This window comes from Pogoniulus pusillus, chromosome 41 (assembly GCF_015220805.1).
Source record: "Pogoniulus pusillus isolate bPogPus1 chromosome 41, bPogPus1.pri, whole genome shotgun sequence".
Classification (NCBI taxonomy): domain Eukaryota; kingdom Metazoa; phylum Chordata; class Aves; order Piciformes; family Lybiidae; genus Pogoniulus; species Pogoniulus pusillus.
The window spans coordinates 4,593,651-4,609,304 of record NC_087304.1 but is presented as its reverse complement, the minus strand read 5'-3'; the positions used below and the strand labels follow the sequence as shown (position 1 = coordinate 4,609,304).

General features: G+C 54.5%; 1 protein-coding gene across 3 annotated transcripts in view; it reads left to right on the top strand.

Annotated features, from left to right (window-relative positions):
• The window catches only part of DPP9 (dipeptidyl peptidase 9), a 40,637-nt gene that overhangs the window by 21,371 nt on the left and 3,612 nt on the right, over nucleotides 1-15,654 (top strand). For all 3 annotated transcript variants that reach the window (XM_064175329.1, XM_064175328.1, XM_064175327.1), the window contains 9 exons: nucleotides 3,174-3,351; nucleotides 4,972-5,137; nucleotides 6,188-6,267; nucleotides 8,833-8,985; nucleotides 10,097-10,232; nucleotides 12,005-12,150; nucleotides 13,418-13,564; nucleotides 13,703-13,855; nucleotides 14,952-15,094. In XM_064175329.1, the coding sequence (XP_064031399.1) occupies nucleotides 3,174-3,351; nucleotides 4,972-5,137; nucleotides 6,188-6,267; nucleotides 8,833-8,985; nucleotides 10,097-10,232; nucleotides 12,005-12,150; nucleotides 13,418-13,564; nucleotides 13,703-13,855; nucleotides 14,952-15,094 (1,302 nt within the window). The remainder of the gene's footprint in view (nucleotides 1-3,173; nucleotides 3,352-4,971; nucleotides 5,138-6,187; nucleotides 6,268-8,832; nucleotides 8,986-10,096; nucleotides 10,233-12,004; nucleotides 12,151-13,417; nucleotides 13,565-13,702; nucleotides 13,856-14,951; nucleotides 15,095-15,654) is intronic.

Sequence of the window (15,654 nt, the reverse complement as noted above, 5' to 3'; positions counted from 1 at the left end):
TGGCTGATCCAAACTCTTGTCAGCAGGAAAACCAAGGGCCTGAGGTGCTCCTCATGCTGGACTCTTCCCACAGGATCATCCTTGTGGTCCCTTCCAACCCTAAGTGGGCAGTCAGGGAATTCTCTGGGAGATGGAGATGTTGAACACAGGCTCCATAAGCTTCCTACTGCAAAGGAGGTTGTGCTGTCAGGACTTTGATGGTTGGTCCAGACTGTGATCGATGCTAAATGCATCAGGGGGAAGGGAGCAGTTTGTGGAGGAAGGGGAAAGATTGCTCTGAGACCTGGGGGCTCCCACAGCTGCCTTGCTCCATGTGCCAGCCACAGCCTTCTGCTGCCCAGCCTGGCCTCAGGGCTTCACAGCTCACCCCCAGCTGATTGGCTTCAAATGTTAAAGCTTGGACTTTCTCTTGCCCCTTCCTCTCTGCTGCTTTATAAGGGCCTGCCCCTCAATTCCTCCTTTTTGGAGGTTGCCTCTCAATTCCTTCTCCTTTTTTGGAGGGTTGCCCCTCAACTCCTCCTCCTTTTTATGGAGGTTGCCCCTCAATTTCTTCATCTTTTTTAGGGTCTTCCTCTCAATTCCTCCTCCTTTTCATGGAGGTTCCTCCTCAATTCCTCCTCCTTTTCATGGAGGTTCCTCCTCAATTGCTCCTCCTTTTTTGGGGGGTTGCCCCTCAATTCCTGCTCCTTTTTATGGAGGTTGCCCCTCAATTGCTCCTTCTTTTCATGGAGGTTGCCTCTCAATTCCTGCTCCTTTTTATGGAGGTTGCCCCTCAATTCCTCCTCCTTTTTATTTAGGTTGCCCCTCAATTCCTCCTCCTTTTTTTGGGGGTTGCCCTTCAATTCCTCCTCCTTTTTTTGGGGGTTGCCCTTCAATTCCTCCTCCTCTTTATGGAGGTTGCCCCTCAATTTCTTCATCTTTTTTAGGGTCTTCCTCTCAGTTGTTCCTCCTCCTTCTTTGGGGGCTGCCCCTCCAAAGCTTGCTCGGCTGTTAACCAACTTGCATGCAGATGGAGTTAAGGTGACTTAGCTCTCTTCTGAAGATTGCATTCTGTAACTCCTCATTAACTCTGCTCTGGAAAACTAAATTCCTACAGCTTTTATGGAAGATAATCCCATTGGTGCTGCTTCTGTTCTGCACCAGAGCTGATCTAAATGTGCTGAATATATCAGCCCACGAAATCCACAGGCGCTGAGGTGCTGAGCTAGAGGTAGCTCTCTGGAAAGTCTGCCTTAATGATGAACCTTCCCTTGATGCACTTTGCAGGCCTTGGGCTAGCCTCACCATGCAGTGGTAGCTTTGCCATCTGTCATGTTGAGAGGCCTGCAGTGCAGCACAGCTTCAAATGACTCTCCTTGGAGAGGAGCAAGGCTGAGAGTGAAGTGACTCCTTCGCTCGCCGCTCGTCTTTGCTCTGTGCCTTTCCCTGCTGGAGCAGCTTGGTCTGGCAGGAGGTGTCCTTGCCCGTGGCAGGGGGATCACAGCATCACACAGGATGGTAGGGACTGGAAGGGACCTGTGGAGATCTCAGAGTTCACCTCTCCCTGCCAGAGCAGGACCAGCACAGGTCACACAGGAACACATCCAGACAGGGCTGGGAAGGCTCCAGAGTAGACTCCACAACCTCTCTGGGGAGCCTGTGCCAGGGCTCTGAGACCCTTACACTCAAGAACTTCTTCCTCATGTTGAGCTGGAACCTCCTGTTCTGCAGCTTCCATCCATTGCTCCTTGTCCTGCTATCCCAGGGAGCAGTGAGCAGAGCCTGTCCCCCCCTCCTGACCCCCATCCCTCAGACACTGACAGGCATTGATTCAATCCCCTCTCAGTCTTCTCTTCTCCAGACTAAGCAGCCCCAGGGCCCTCAGGCAGTGCTCCAGTCCCCTCTTCATCCTTCCTCATGGCCCAGTTGGTCACTGAGTGATCTTAAAGGTCCCTTCCAACCCCAGAGCAGCCTGTGATGAGGAAGCTACAAATGGATCACTTTCAGAGGGATCACTGCAGCTCCTTAGGAGCTTGCTGGGAAACAAATGGTGCTGGCTGCTGGAGAAGGCTGCCCATGGGGAGAGTGATGTGCTGCAGCCAGGGTTCTGGTAACAGTGCTCCCTTGGAATGGGCACTGGCAAATCTGGCAGGCATCTTGCCTGAGCAATACCCTGGTGACACCCCAGAGCTGTCTGGCAATCCACATTTGTTGGCAGAGCTTCCAGGAGATTAGAGAACAGCCATGAGGAGAGAAGCTTTGCATTCAGATGCCTAAATCCTTTCTGCCAGTGAAGGAAGAGGGGGGAGGAAAGGGTTGCATGTTCTGAGGGGTAGAAAGGGACATCTATTTTGTGCTGCTGACATTCAGCTCCAGCTTCTCAGGCTGAGAGAGTTGGGGCTGTGCAGCCTGGAGAAGAGAAGGCTTTGAGGAGACCTTGGAGTGGCCTTGCAGGATCTGAAAGGGGCTACAGGAGGGCTGGGGAGGGACTATTGACAAGGGCTTGGAATGAGAGGAGGAGGAGGAATGGGTTTGGAGTGGCAGAGGGGAGATTGAAAGTGGATATTAGGAAGAAGTTGTTTGCAGTGAGGGTGGTGAGAAACTGGCACAGGTTGAGGGTGGTGAGACACTGGCACAGGTTGAGGGTGGTGAGAGACTGGCACAGGTTTCCCAGGGAGGTTGTGGAGCACAGAAGCACCCAATGTGATCAAAGATCACATTGGGTGCTTCTGTGCTCCACAACCACCCTGGAGGTGTTCAGGGCCAGGTTGGATGAGGCCTTGAGCAACCTGTTGTAGTGGAAGGAAGCAATTCTGTGCTCCACAACCTCCCTGGAGCTGTTCAGCACCAGATTGGATGAGACCTTGAGGGACCTGTTCTAGCAGGAGGTGTCCCTGCCTATGGCAGGGCATTGGAACTGGCTGAGCTTTGAGCTCCCTTCCAACCTAAACCATTCCATTCTATAAGTCAGCAACAGACACTTGCAGAAGTCTCTGGATTAGGGTCACCTCCCCCATATTGCCCACACTGACTCTGTGCTCCACAACCTCCCTGGAGGTGTTCAGGACCAGGTTGGATGAGACCTTGAGGGACCTGTTCTAGCGGGAGGTGTCCCTGCCTATGGCAGGGGGCTTGGAACTGGCTGAGCTTGGAGCTCCCTTCTAACTGAAAGCATTTTGTGTTTCTCTCTCCAGTGCCTGGGCTATGTTCCTAGACAGACCTCAGCAACGACTGCAGCTAATCCTTCTGCCTCCAGCCCTCTTTATCCCAGTCCCAGAGAGCGAAGAGCAGCGTGCTGAGTTTGCCAAATCTGTGCCAGAAAGCATCCAGCCATTTGTCATCTATGAAGAAACCACTGATGTGTGGATAAATGTAAGAGGCTCAGAAGCTGTGGGGCCCTTCCTACCTCCACACTTCACCCTTTTCCTCTTGGCTCTGTGTCCACTTCCCTCCAGGCTTCCAGCAGGTTGCTTTGCTGTGTTCGGCGGTGCCAGGTTTTGGTGTTCATCATGGGGAGGGCTGTGGGGTTGGGTTGCTAAATGCATGGGAAGGATTTCACTTCCATGCACTCAGCACTGGCAGGGATGAGGATTTTGGCATCTCCTTGCTGTTGGAACTGTTCATGGAATTGTTGTTGGCATTCCTGGGGAGCACAGGCACTTTGGTTTGGGAGGTCAAATGGCTTCTTGAAGTGTGAGCAGTGGAAGGACAGGATGGAAGGAGGTTTAAAGTGGTAGAGGGGAGATTGAAAGTGGATGTTAGGAAGAAGTTGTTTACAGTGAGGGTGGTGAGAGACTGGCACAGGTTGAGGGTGGTGGGAGACTGGCACAGGTTGAGGGTGGTGAGAGACTGGCACAGGTTGAGGGTGGTGGGAGACTGGCACAGGTTGAGGGTGGTGGGAGACTGGCACAGGTTGAGGGTGGTGAGAGACTGGCACAGGTTGAGGGTGGTGGGAGACTGGCGCAGATTGAGGATGGTGAGACACTGGCACAGGTTGAGGGTGGTGAGACACTGGCACAGGTTGAGGGTGGTGAGACACTGGCACAGGTTGCCCAGGGAGGTTGTGGAGCACAGATCAAAGATCCCATTCTGTGCTTCTGTGCTCCACAACCTCCCTGGAGCTGTTCAGGACCAGGTTGGATGAGGCCTTGAGCAACCTGTTCTAGCAGGAGCTGTCCCTGCCTATGGCAGGGGGGTTGGAACTGGCTGAGCTTTGAGGTCACTTCCAATCTAAAGCTATAATTTGGTGTCCTGGGTTTAGTAGGTTAAAGACAAAGAGGGGACAGGGGATGGAGTTCAGCCTCTATGAAGTGAGAATAGGGCCTGGAGTGGCCACCATGGCATGCCTGAGGCACTGGAGTGGCAGCCACCTAGCAAGACTCACTGGTTGAAGTGTCCACCTCAAGAGGCAGGGCTGAGGCTGCTCTGGGTGGTGGCTGTGGAAAGTCCTCTGTGAGCCCAGAGATTGGGAATGGGAAAGTGTGGAATGGCTTTTCCCCATCCTCCCCTCTCCATTCCTATGAAGCCCTTGAGTCAGGAGCAGAGCCCTGTGAGGAGAGGCTGAGGGAGCTGGGGGGTGCAGCCTGCAGAGGAGGAGGCTCAGGGCAGAGCTGATTGCTGCCTGCAGCTGCCTGCAGGGAGGCTGTAGCCAGGTGGGGTTGGGCTCTGCTGCCAGGCAGACAGCACTAGAAGAAGGGGACCCAGGCTGAAGCTGTGGCAGGGCAGGTTGAGGCTGGATGTTGTTAGGAAGTTCCTGGCAGAGAGAGTGATTGGCACTGGAATGGGCTGCCCAGGGAGGTGGTGGAGTCCCCATCCCTGGAGGTGTGTAAGAGGAGGCTACATGAGGCACTTAGTGCCAGGGGTTAGTTCCTTATAAGAGTTAGGTGCTAGGTTGGCCTGGATGATCTCAGAGGTCTTTTCCAGCCTGGTTGATTCTGGGAGTCTCCACTGCCTCCACACATCACTCACTGAGTCCTTTGCTTTCTGTGCCAGGTTCATGATATCTTCTACCCTTTCATCCAACCGGAGGGAGAGGAGGAAGAGCTCTGCTTTATCCGAGCCAACGAGTGCAAGACAGGCTTCTGTCACCTCTACAGGGTCACAGCAGTGCTGAAGCCAGGCAGCCACGACTGGGTGCAGCCATATGTCCACAGTGAGGGTAAGGGCTGGGCTTTGGTGGCTGTTCAGCTTTGGGACTTACCTCTCTGAAGGTGGAGTCTCCCCTGGAGAAGAGAAGACTCTAAGGAGACCTTAGAACAGACTCCCTGGATTTGAAGTCAGGAGCAGAGCCCTGTGAGGAGAGGCTGAGGGAGCTGGGGGGGTGCAACCTGCAGCAGAGGAGGCTCAGGGCAGAGCTCATTGCTGCCTGCAGCTGCCTGCAGGGAGGCTGTAGCTGGGGGGGTTGGGCTCTGCTACCAGGCAGCCAGGGACAGAAGAAGGGGACCCAGGCTGAAGCTGTGGCAGGGCAGGTTGAGGCTGGATGTGAGGAGGAAGTTGTTGTCAGAGAGAGTGATTGGCACTGGAATGGGCTGCCCAGGGAGGTGGTGGAGTGGCTGTGGCTGGAGGTGTTGAAGCCAAGCCTGGCTGGGGCACTGAGTGCCATGGTCTGGTGCTTGGGCAAGGCTGGGTGCTAGGTTGGGCTGTTTGAGCTTGGAGCTCTCTTCCTTCCAGCCTTGTTCACAGCTCACAGATGTCAGGGGTTGGGAGGGACCCAAGGAGCTCATTGAGTCCAACCCCCCTGCCACAGCAGACCCATCCAGTCTAGCTCAAGTCACACAGGAACACATCCAGACAGGCCTTGAAAGGCTCCAGGCTTCTGGAATTCTTCCCCAGGAGGGTGATGAGGCACTGGAACAGGTTGCTCAAGTTGATTGTGGATGCTTCAAGCCTGGAAATGTTCAAAGCAGGTTGAGTAGGACCTTGAGCAACCTGGTCCAGTGGCAGGGATCCCTGCCTGTGGCAAGGGGGCTGGGACTGGCTTTCCAACCAGGGCAATTCACAGTGATGAGATGTTGTGCTGAGGGCTTTGGTTTAGTCAAGGACTTGTCAGTGTGAAACTAATGATTGGACTGGAGGAGCTTGAAGCTCTTTTCCAGTCTGAGAGATTCTGTGGTCTTGAAGGTCCCTTCCAGCCCCAACTCAGTCTGTGGTTCTCTTGATTTGCCCTTTCAGGGGAGGCAGTGATTTATCCTCCTGTTGTTTTCTCTAGATGACTTCAAGTGCCCTATTAAAGAGGAGATTGCCTTGACTGGTGGGGAATGGGAGGTGCTGGCCAGGCACGGATCGAAGGTAAGTGGTGATTTTTGTTCTCTTGCAGTGCTGGAGCTCTGCATTGTCTGCCCACACCCCCTGCCACGCCTGGGACCTGCTAGAACCACTTAAGCTTCATTTTGTTTCTCTTTTTATTGCTGCCTCTCCTTTCCCCAGAAGTGCTGTAGCCTGCTGCACACTGAACTGATTGCCTTTTTAATCAGGCTGCAGATTGCTCCTTAGCCAAATCCCCAGAGCAAGTCAGCCCCATAAAGGAAAAAACAGGACACAAGCCTGAGCTGAAGGAGCAACAAAGAACTGTTTTGGGCAGGAGAAGCTCAGGATATCTGCCTTTGCTTGAGGCATTTTCACCCCAGTGAGCAGCTGTGAACTGGAGGCAGGTCCCAGGGAGATGCTGTGAGGAGGAGGCAGGTCCCAGGGAGATGCTGGGAGGAGGAGGCAGGTCCCAGGGAGGTGCTGGGAGGAGGAGGCAGGTCCCAGGGAGGTGCTGGGAGGAGGAGGCAGGTCCCAGGGAGGTGCTGGGAGGAGGAAGCAGGTCCCAGGGAGGTGCTGGGAGGAGGAAGCAGGTCCCAGGGAGGTGCTGGGAGGAGGAAGCAGGTCCCAGGGGAGTGCCAGTGGAGAAGGCAGGTCCCAGGGAGGTGGTGAGGTGGGAGAGGAGGCAGGTCCCAGGGAGGTGGTGAGGTGGGAGAGGAGGCAGGTCCCAGGGAGGTGCTGGGAGGAGGAGGAGGCAGGTCCCAGGGAGGTGGTGAGGAGGGAGAGGAGGCAGGTCCCAGGGAGGTGCTGGGAGGAGGAGGAGGCAGGTCCCAGGGAGGTGCTGGGAGGAGGAAGCAGGTCCCAGGAAGGTGGTGGGAGGAGGATGCAGATCCCAGGGAGGTGCTGAAGAGGGGAGGCAGGTTCCAGGGAGGTGCTGGGAGTGGAGACAGGTCCCAGGTTGGTGTTGGGAGGAGGAGGAGGAGGAGGAAGCTCCCAGGAGGGTGATGATGAGGAGGAGGCAGGTCCCAGGGAGGTGCTGGGAGTGGAGACAGGTCCCAGTGCTTTGGGTGAACTCTTGGTCTCCAGCTGATCCCTCCAGCAGTGCCTTTGGGAAGGAGGCAGCTCAGGGCTTCCAGAGCAGTTCAGGATCTGGACCAAGTGGATCTCTTATTGGCTACAAAAGAGCCAGGAGTGAGGAACTTTTGTTCTTTCCATCTCACAGAAACCCACTGCTATATATTTTTTTTCCCCTTCCTCCAGGATTTAACTCTGACTCTGCTCTTTAATGCTCCCAGATGATTCCTGTCAAAATAAAGACCTTGTAGGTTCATTTCCAATTAATCTGAATTTGCACTTCTCCCTTGGTGGAAGGGCCCTGCAGCTCCACACAGTTGGGTCCTGTTGCTGTCCCTCAGCCTGCAATTAACCTGCTGGCCCTCCCCCTGTGCATCCTCGCTCTGCAGGCTGCTGGTTCTGGCCACAGCTCTTCCCTGCCTGGCTCATGGCTAAAATTGTGTCAGCAGCAATTACTGTGATGCATTTGGTGCTCCACAGGCCTCTGCCTGCTTTTTCTGAGTTGGATTTTCTTTTGTGGTGTCCTTTTCTCCCTCCCTTCTCCCTCTCTCTCTTCTTTCTTCCCTCCCTTTTCTCTCTCTCTTTCTTCTTCCCTCCCTTTTCTCTCTCTCTTCTTTCTTCCCTCCCTTTTCTCTCTCTCTTCTTTCTTCCCTCTCTTTTCTCTCCTTTCTTCCCTCCCTTTTCTCTTTCTCTTTCTTCTTCCCTCCCTTTTCTCTCTCTCTTCTTTCTTCCCTCCCTTTTCTCTCTCTCTTCTTTCTTCCCTCCCTTTTCTCTCTCTCTCTTCTTCCCTCCCTTTTCTCTCTCTCTTCTTTCTTCCCTCCCTTTTCTCTCTCTCTTCTTTCTTCCCTCCCTTTTCTCTCTCTCTCTCTTCTTCCTGGCCATGCTGTGTGAGTGTTCTTTGGCCTCTCCCACCAACAGTGGTCCCCCCAGAGGTCCCCCAGTCTGTCATAGGCTGTTGGTGTTTAAAGCTGCCTCTGCCTGGGGCCAGACTGAACTGGCAGAGGAGCAGCACAGAGAATCAGAGAATGTCAGGGGCTGGAAGGGACCTCCAAAGCTCATCCAGTCCATGGCCTTGGGGCAGTGTTTGCCCTCCCTTCATGGGCTCTTCTCTAGCTGTGCTTGAGATCTTTTCAGTGTGAAGCTGGAAGCTGCTGTCACAGAGTCAATGTCAGGGGCTGGAAGGGACCTCCAAAGCTCATCCAGTCCAACCCCCCCTGCCAGAGCAGGATCTCTTAGAGCAGATCACACAGGAACACATCCAGGTGGGTTTTGAGTATCTCCAGAGAGGGAAGCTCCACAACCCACCCTGGGCAGCCTGTGCCAGGCTCTGTCACCCTCACAGGCAAAAAATTCCTCCTCATCTTCAAGTGAAACTTCTATGCCTCAGCTTCCAGCATTGCCCCTTGGCATCGGGCATCACCCAGCAGCGCCTGGCTCCAGCCTCCTGGTGTTCACCTTTACATCTTCATGACCACTGCTGAGGTCACCTCTCAGCTGTCATCTTTCTGATTCTCAGCCTTCTCTTCCCCCCCACAGATCTGGGTCAATGAGAGCACCAAGCTGGTGTATTTCCAAGGCACAAAGGACACCCCTCTGGAGCACCACCTCTACGTGGTGAGCTACGAGAGCCCCGGGGAGATCGTGCGCCTCACCACCCCAGGCTTCTCCCACAGCTGCTCAATGAGCCAGGTTGGTTGTTTCCTGGATACAAAATGCCCTCAGCTCTCCCAGCTGACAGAGATTCAAACTGGGAAGGGTAATGAATCATGACAACTAATGAGTCTTGAGGGCTGCTTATGTCTGGGTTGCTTGAGATTTGGGAACCGAGAACTGCCCGGAGGAGATGCGATGTGGGACCAGGGGAAGGACTTTTCTTGAGTCACTGACTCTTCATCTAGAGCAATTCAGAAGGGGTGGGAAAGGGGAGACAAAGAGTTCTCAGTTGTATGTGAGTTATGCTTCAGTCAGCTCAAAGGCAGCCAAGGAGCAACAGGTACAAACTGGAACACAGAAGGTTTCACTTCGATATGAGCGGAGACTTCTTTACCGTGAGGGTGACAGAGCCCTGGAGTAGGCTGCTGTGGTGGTTTGGGTCTTCCCTGCCCCCCCAGCACTTAAGGAAATCACCCAGACCAAACTCAGTCCACCTGGAAATTGAATGAAGCTTTATATTTCCAGCTTAGCACAGTACCCAAGCAGAGAGTTACAACCTATACAGCTACAGACAGGGACAGACAAGTTAAAAAGTACTACAGAAACACAGCAGCCCTCCCAGCAAGCAGAGTCCCCAGGAGGGGCTCCCAACCACCCTTCCACCTGCTTCCCACCCCTCTACCTTATCCCACACTTTCCCTTACCTTCAAGGTGAGTTTGGAGGGTGAGCCAGGGGGGTTAGGAAGCAGAAGGATTAGTCAGGCAGGTTAAAGAAGTGCCTGCAGCCCAAAAGCCAGAGAGCAACTCTGTGTTATCTGTGTTTGTGTTCTGGTTCTTACCCATCTCAGCAAGCCTATGAGTGCAGCAGCCATCACCATTGCTTCCTTTTCACAGCCTAGCATCTAATTCTTCTCACCAGCATATCCCAGCTAGGCTCAAACCAGCACAGCTGCCCAGAGAGGTTGTGGAGTCTCCTTCTGTGGACACTTTCCAAACCCACCTGGATGCATTCCTGTGTGAACTACCCTGGGTGATCCTGCTTGGCAGAGGGGTTGGACTCAATGATCTCTGGAGGTTCCTTCCAACCTCTTAAGGTTCTGTGATTCTGTGCCTTTGTTCCCCTAACTCTCTTCTCTCCCCCCTGCAGAACTTTGACATGTTCATCAGCCACTACAGCAGCGTCAGCACTCCCCCCTGTGTGCATGTCTACAAGCTGAGTGGCTCTGATGATGACCCTCTCCACAAGCAGCCCAAGTTTTGGGCCAGCATGATGGAGGCAGCCAGTAAGTCCTGGAGAACCTTGTTCAGTGCTTGGTTGTGTCTCTGTGTCCCTTCCCACTGTGGTGGTGGTGGGAGAGGGAAGTAGCCTGAGTCACTTCCCTCTGAGGGAAGAGGGATTGTGTTGTCTGCCAGGGTTGGCATCTCCAGGGGAAGGCACATCCAGGAGGTGCCATGGGGGCTTTTAAGGTGTCTCTTGTGACATGTCTGGAGTGAAAGCTTTGCTCCAGGGAGGGCAGGTTAACATGCTTGGGGTTGGAGGTGTTTCTTGATTTCTCTGAAGAGGGAGGGGACCAGTAGCTGGGGTGCAGTGGCTGCTCCATTCCAGCTCTTTAAGGCTTCAGATACAGCTCACAGCAGCACCTGGATCCTTCCTGCATGCTTGATGCATGAATCCTTCCTGCACCTCAATCCTTCTTGAAGCTCTGCCATAAGGCTAGGCTAAGAGAGTTGGGGCTCTGCAGCCTGGAGAAGAGAAGGCTTCCAGGAGACCTTGGAGTGGCCTTGCAGGATCTGAAGGAGGCTACAGGAGGGCTGGGGAGGGACTATTGACAAGGGCTTGGAATGCCAGGAGGAAGAGGAGCGGATTTAAAGTGGCAGAGGGGAGATTGAAGGTGGATTTTAGGAAGAAGCTCTTTTCAGTGAGGGTGGTGAGACACTGGCAGAGGTTGCCCAGGGAGGCTGTGGAGCACAGAATGTGATCAGAGATCTTGCTGTTGAGGCCCAGAGTGCCTCATCTAAAACACTCAGCCAATGATCCATAGACTCACAGAATGCTTTGGGTTGGAAGTGAGCTCCAAGATCACCTAGTTACTAGCCCTTGCCACAGTCAGGGACACCTTGCCCTAGCCCAACTTGATCCCTTCATACCATACCTGGCTCATTGTCCCAGGCAGGTGGGCACAGGCTGTGTGCTTTCAGCTTAGTGGGATGGGCATGATGTAAAAAGTTAACCCTCCTGGGGGTGGTCTGAATCTGACCCCAGGTACAGTGCCTAACTCACTCCCACTTCCTATCTAGACCCCCTATAAAACCAGGGGAACTTCTTGTTGGTCTTTCTCTTTGCCCTTCCAGCAGTGCCAGTCACACTCTCGAAGTGAGAGAGCAGCACTCTGCACAGCTCAGGCCAAACCTGGAGTGCTGTGTCCAGTTCTGGGCTCCTCAATTGCAGAGAGATGTTGAGGTGCTGGAAGGTGTTGAGTGAAGGGCAGCAAGGCTGGGGAGGGGCCTGGAGCACAGCCCTGTGAGGAGAGGCTGAGGGAGCTGGGGGGGTGCAGCCTGCAGCAGAGGAGGCTCAGGGCAGAGCTCATTGCTGCCTGCAGGGAGGCTGTAGCCAGGTGGGGTTGGGCTCTGCTGCCAGGCAGCCAGGGCCAGAAGAAGGGGACCCAGGCTGAAGCTGTGGCAGGGCAGGTTGAGGCTGGCTGTGAGGAGGAAGTTGCTGGCAGAGAGAGTGATTGGCACTGGAATGGGCTGCCCAGGGAGGTGGTGGAGTGACTGTGGCTGGAGGTGTTGAAGCCAAGCCTGGCTGGGGCACTTGGTGCCATGGTCTGGTGCTTGGGCAGGGCTGGGTGCTAGGTTGTGCTGGCTGAGCTTGGAGCTCTCTCCCAACCTGCCTGATTCTATGATTCTGTGTATTGTTCTTCAGCTATTTTGGGCTCTGGGAAGCTTTAAACTAGAACCAATACCTGCCTCAGGTCAGGTTTGAAGAGGATGAGCTGGTTGGAGGTGGGGTAGGAAGCAGAGGCTGCACTGCCAGTGTCTGCTGCTCCTCCTGCAGGTTGTCCCCCGGATTATGTCCCGCCAGAGATCTTCCACTTCCGCGCGCAGTCGGACGTTGAGCTCTATGGCATGGTCTACAAACCTCACGATGTGCAGCCTGGGAAGAAGCATCCCACGGTGCTCTTTGTCTATGGAGGCCCTCAGGTAACAACCCAGATCACACAGTGTCACAGTATCATCAGGGTTGGAAGAGACCTCACAGCTCATCAAGTCCAACCCTTTAGCACAGAGCTCAAGGCCAGACCATGGCACCAAGTGCCACGTCCAATCCTGCCTTGAACAGCTCCAGGGACGGCGACTCCACCACCTCCCCGGGCAGCCCATTCCAGTGGCCAATGACTCTCTCAGGGAAGAACTTTCTCCTCACCTCCAGCCTAAATCTCCCTTGGTGCAGCCTGAGGCTGTGTCCTCTCGTTCTGGTGCTGGCCACCTGAGAGAAGAGAGCAACCTCCTCCTGGCCACAACCTCCCCTCAGGTAGTTGCAGACAGCAATAAGGTCTGCCCTGAGCCTCCTCTTCTCCAGGCTAACCAATCCCAGCTCCCTCAGCCTCTCCTCGTAGGGCTGTGCTCAAGGCCTCTCCCCAGCCTCGTCGCCCTTCTCTGGACACGCTCAAGCATCTCAATGTCCCTCCTAAACTGGGGGGCCCAGAACTGAACACAGCACTCAAGGTGAGGTCTAACCAGTGCAGAGTACAGGGGCAGAATGACCTCCCTGCTCCTGCTGGCCACACCATTGCTGATGCAGTGCTGCAGTCAGGTGTGGGATTGCTGCCCAGGACAGAGCTCTGGCTCTTGGTCATGCAGCAGGCTTCGGTTAGCAGTGAGCTCTGAACCTCTGCTCTGACCTCTGCTTCAAACCTCAGGTGATTTTTGCAGCATGAGGCTGAGAGACTTTGGACTTTTTAGTCTGGAAAAGAGAAGACTTAGAGGGGATTTGAGCAATGTTTATAAGTATCTGAGGGCTGGCCAGGATGGGTGGGACAGGCTCTGCTCACTGCTCCCTGGCACAGGACAAGCAGCAATGGATGGAAGCTGCAGCACAGGAGGTTCCAGCTCAGCACAAGGGGCAACTTCTTGGCTGGAAGGGTCCCAGAGCCCTGGCCCAGGCTGCCCAGACAGGTTGTGGAGTCTCCTTGTGTGGAGCCTTTCCAGGCCTGTCTGGTGTGTTCCTCTGTGATCTGTGTTAGATTGGATGGTCCTGCTCTGATAGGGGGATTGGACTGGATGATCTCCTCGGGTCCCTTCCAACCCCTAACATCCTGTGATCCTGTGACTTAGTCTGCTCTGCCTGGCTCTGATAGCTCCATTCGCGGCTGCTGTCCAGCTGAGGATGCTCCCCAGTGGGTCAGGCAGCAGAAGGTACTGCAAGGCAGCTTCTCAGCTGCAAATCCTTTCTTCCTTTCTCCTGCAGGTGCAGCTGGTGAACAACTCCTTCAAGGGAATCAAATACTTGAGGCTGAACACGTTGGCATCCCTGGGCTATGCTGTGGTGGTGATTGATGGAAGGGGCTCCTGCCAGAGAGGCCTCAAATTTGAAGGGGCCCTGAAGAACCAAATGGTAACTTGGCCCTATCGGTGACGAAGCTCTGCTGTCTGCTGTGTGTTTCCTGTGGCTCTCCTCTCCTGGGTGCTGCTCTTTTCTCTCTCAAGGTTTAAAAAGCTGCTAACTTGAGCTTCCTTCCCTCTTGCCTTCTAGGGGCAGGTGGAGATAGAGGACCAGGTGGAAGGTTTACATTATGTAGCAGAAAAGTACGGGTTCATCGACTTGAGCCGGGTAGCCATCCACGGCTGGTCCTATGGGGGCTTCCTCTCCCTCATGGGCCTCATCTGTAAACCCAACGTCTTCAAGGTAGGTCTGGGCATGGGGCTGGACCTTAGGCCACTTGGTTCCCTCAGCTTCTTCAGTTTGGCATCTGGGCTTGGCCTTTTTTCACTTGATGTTTCTGGCGGTTGGGTGAACACCTCCCTCAGCCCTGCCTGGCTCTGAAGCTCTGAGTTGGGTTTCCAGATCATAACCTGGATGAGGATGGGTTTGTTCCCCAGTGACTGTCAGGGGAGGACTGAGCCCTCAGCACAGGTTCTGGATAATTCCACATGTCCTGGAAAAGAGGAAGCCTTTAGTGGTGCTGTGGAGTTCTGCAGTCATTCAGGCTGCAGATCTTTAAGATCGTTGAGCCCAACCCAACATTGCCAAGGCTAAACCATGGCCCTCAGCACCACATCAGGGGAGGACTAAGCCCTTCTCAAGTCCTCACCACAGGTTCTGGATAATTCCACATGTCCTGGAAAAGAGGAAGCCTTTAGTGGTGCTGTGGGGTCCTAGAATCATTCAGGCTGCAGATCTTTGAAGGTCGTTGAGCCCAACCCAACATCGCCGAGGCTAAATCATGGCCCTCAGCACCACATCTGCATGGCTTTTAAAGCCCTCCAGGGGTGGGGACTCCACCTGGGCAGCCTCTTTCAGGGTTTGACAACCTTCTTGGGGAAGAAGTTGTTCCTCATGTCCAAGCTAAACCTTTTGGGTGGCACTTGGGACTGTTTGCTCTTGTCCTGTCACTTCTTGCTAGGATGAAGAGATTAACCCTCATCTGGCTGCAGCCTCCTTTCAGAGAGCTGTAGGGAGCAATGAGGTCTCCCCTCAGCCTCCTCTTCTCCAGACTAACCACCCCCACTTCCCTCAGCTGCTCCTCCCCAGGTCCAGTCTGTTCTCCAGACCCTTCCCCAGCTGCTCGTCTGTGCAGGAGCTTGCCCTGTTGTGAGCTGGAGCTGCACAGCAGGAGGAGGAATCTGCCTTGTTCTGTGCCTTTGCTGGAGACAAATCCTGCTCTTGAGTGACAGAACAATCCAGAGCCTCTTTTTTTTCCCCCTCTTTCCTGCTCCTTGAAGAAAAGAGGAGGGTGCTGAGGTGTTGAGCAGCTGCTAATTGCTGGTGCCTTTGTCGGCAGATCGCTATAGCCGGGGCCCCGGTGACGGTGTGGATGGCTTACGACACCGGCTACACCGAGCGCTACATGGACATCCCGGAGAACAACCAGCAGGGCTACGAGGCTGGCTCCGTGGCACTGCACGTGGAGAAGCTTCCCAACGAGTGAGTGCTGCAGCCCCAAACCTCCTCCTGGCATCCTCTGGGGTGCCACAGAATCACAGAAACCATCCAGCAAAGCAAAGCTTCCTCAGGAGCACCAAGTCCGACCTAGGACCCTGCTCTACGAGAGTCACCTTACAGCATCTCCCTGAGCACCACATCCAAACCACCCTGAAACACACACCCAGGCTGGGGGACTCCAGCACCTCCCTGGGCAGCTCATTCCACTCCCTGACCACTCTCTCCATGAAAAACTTTTTCCTGATGTCCAATCTAAACCTTCCCAGCCTCAGCTTGAGGCCATTCCCCCTTGTTCTGTCTCCAGCCTTTTCCTGATGTCCAATCTAAACCTCCCCAGCCTCAGCTTGAGGCCATTCCCCCTTGTTCTGTCTCCAGCCTTTTCCTGATGTCCAATCTAAACCTCCCCAGCCTCAGCTTGAGGCCATTCCCCCTTGTTCTGTCTCCAGCCTTTTCCTGATGTCCAATCTAAACCTCCCCAGCCTCAGCTTGAGGCCATTCCCCCTTCTTCTGTCTCCAGCTACCTGTGAGCAGAGCCCAGCAGC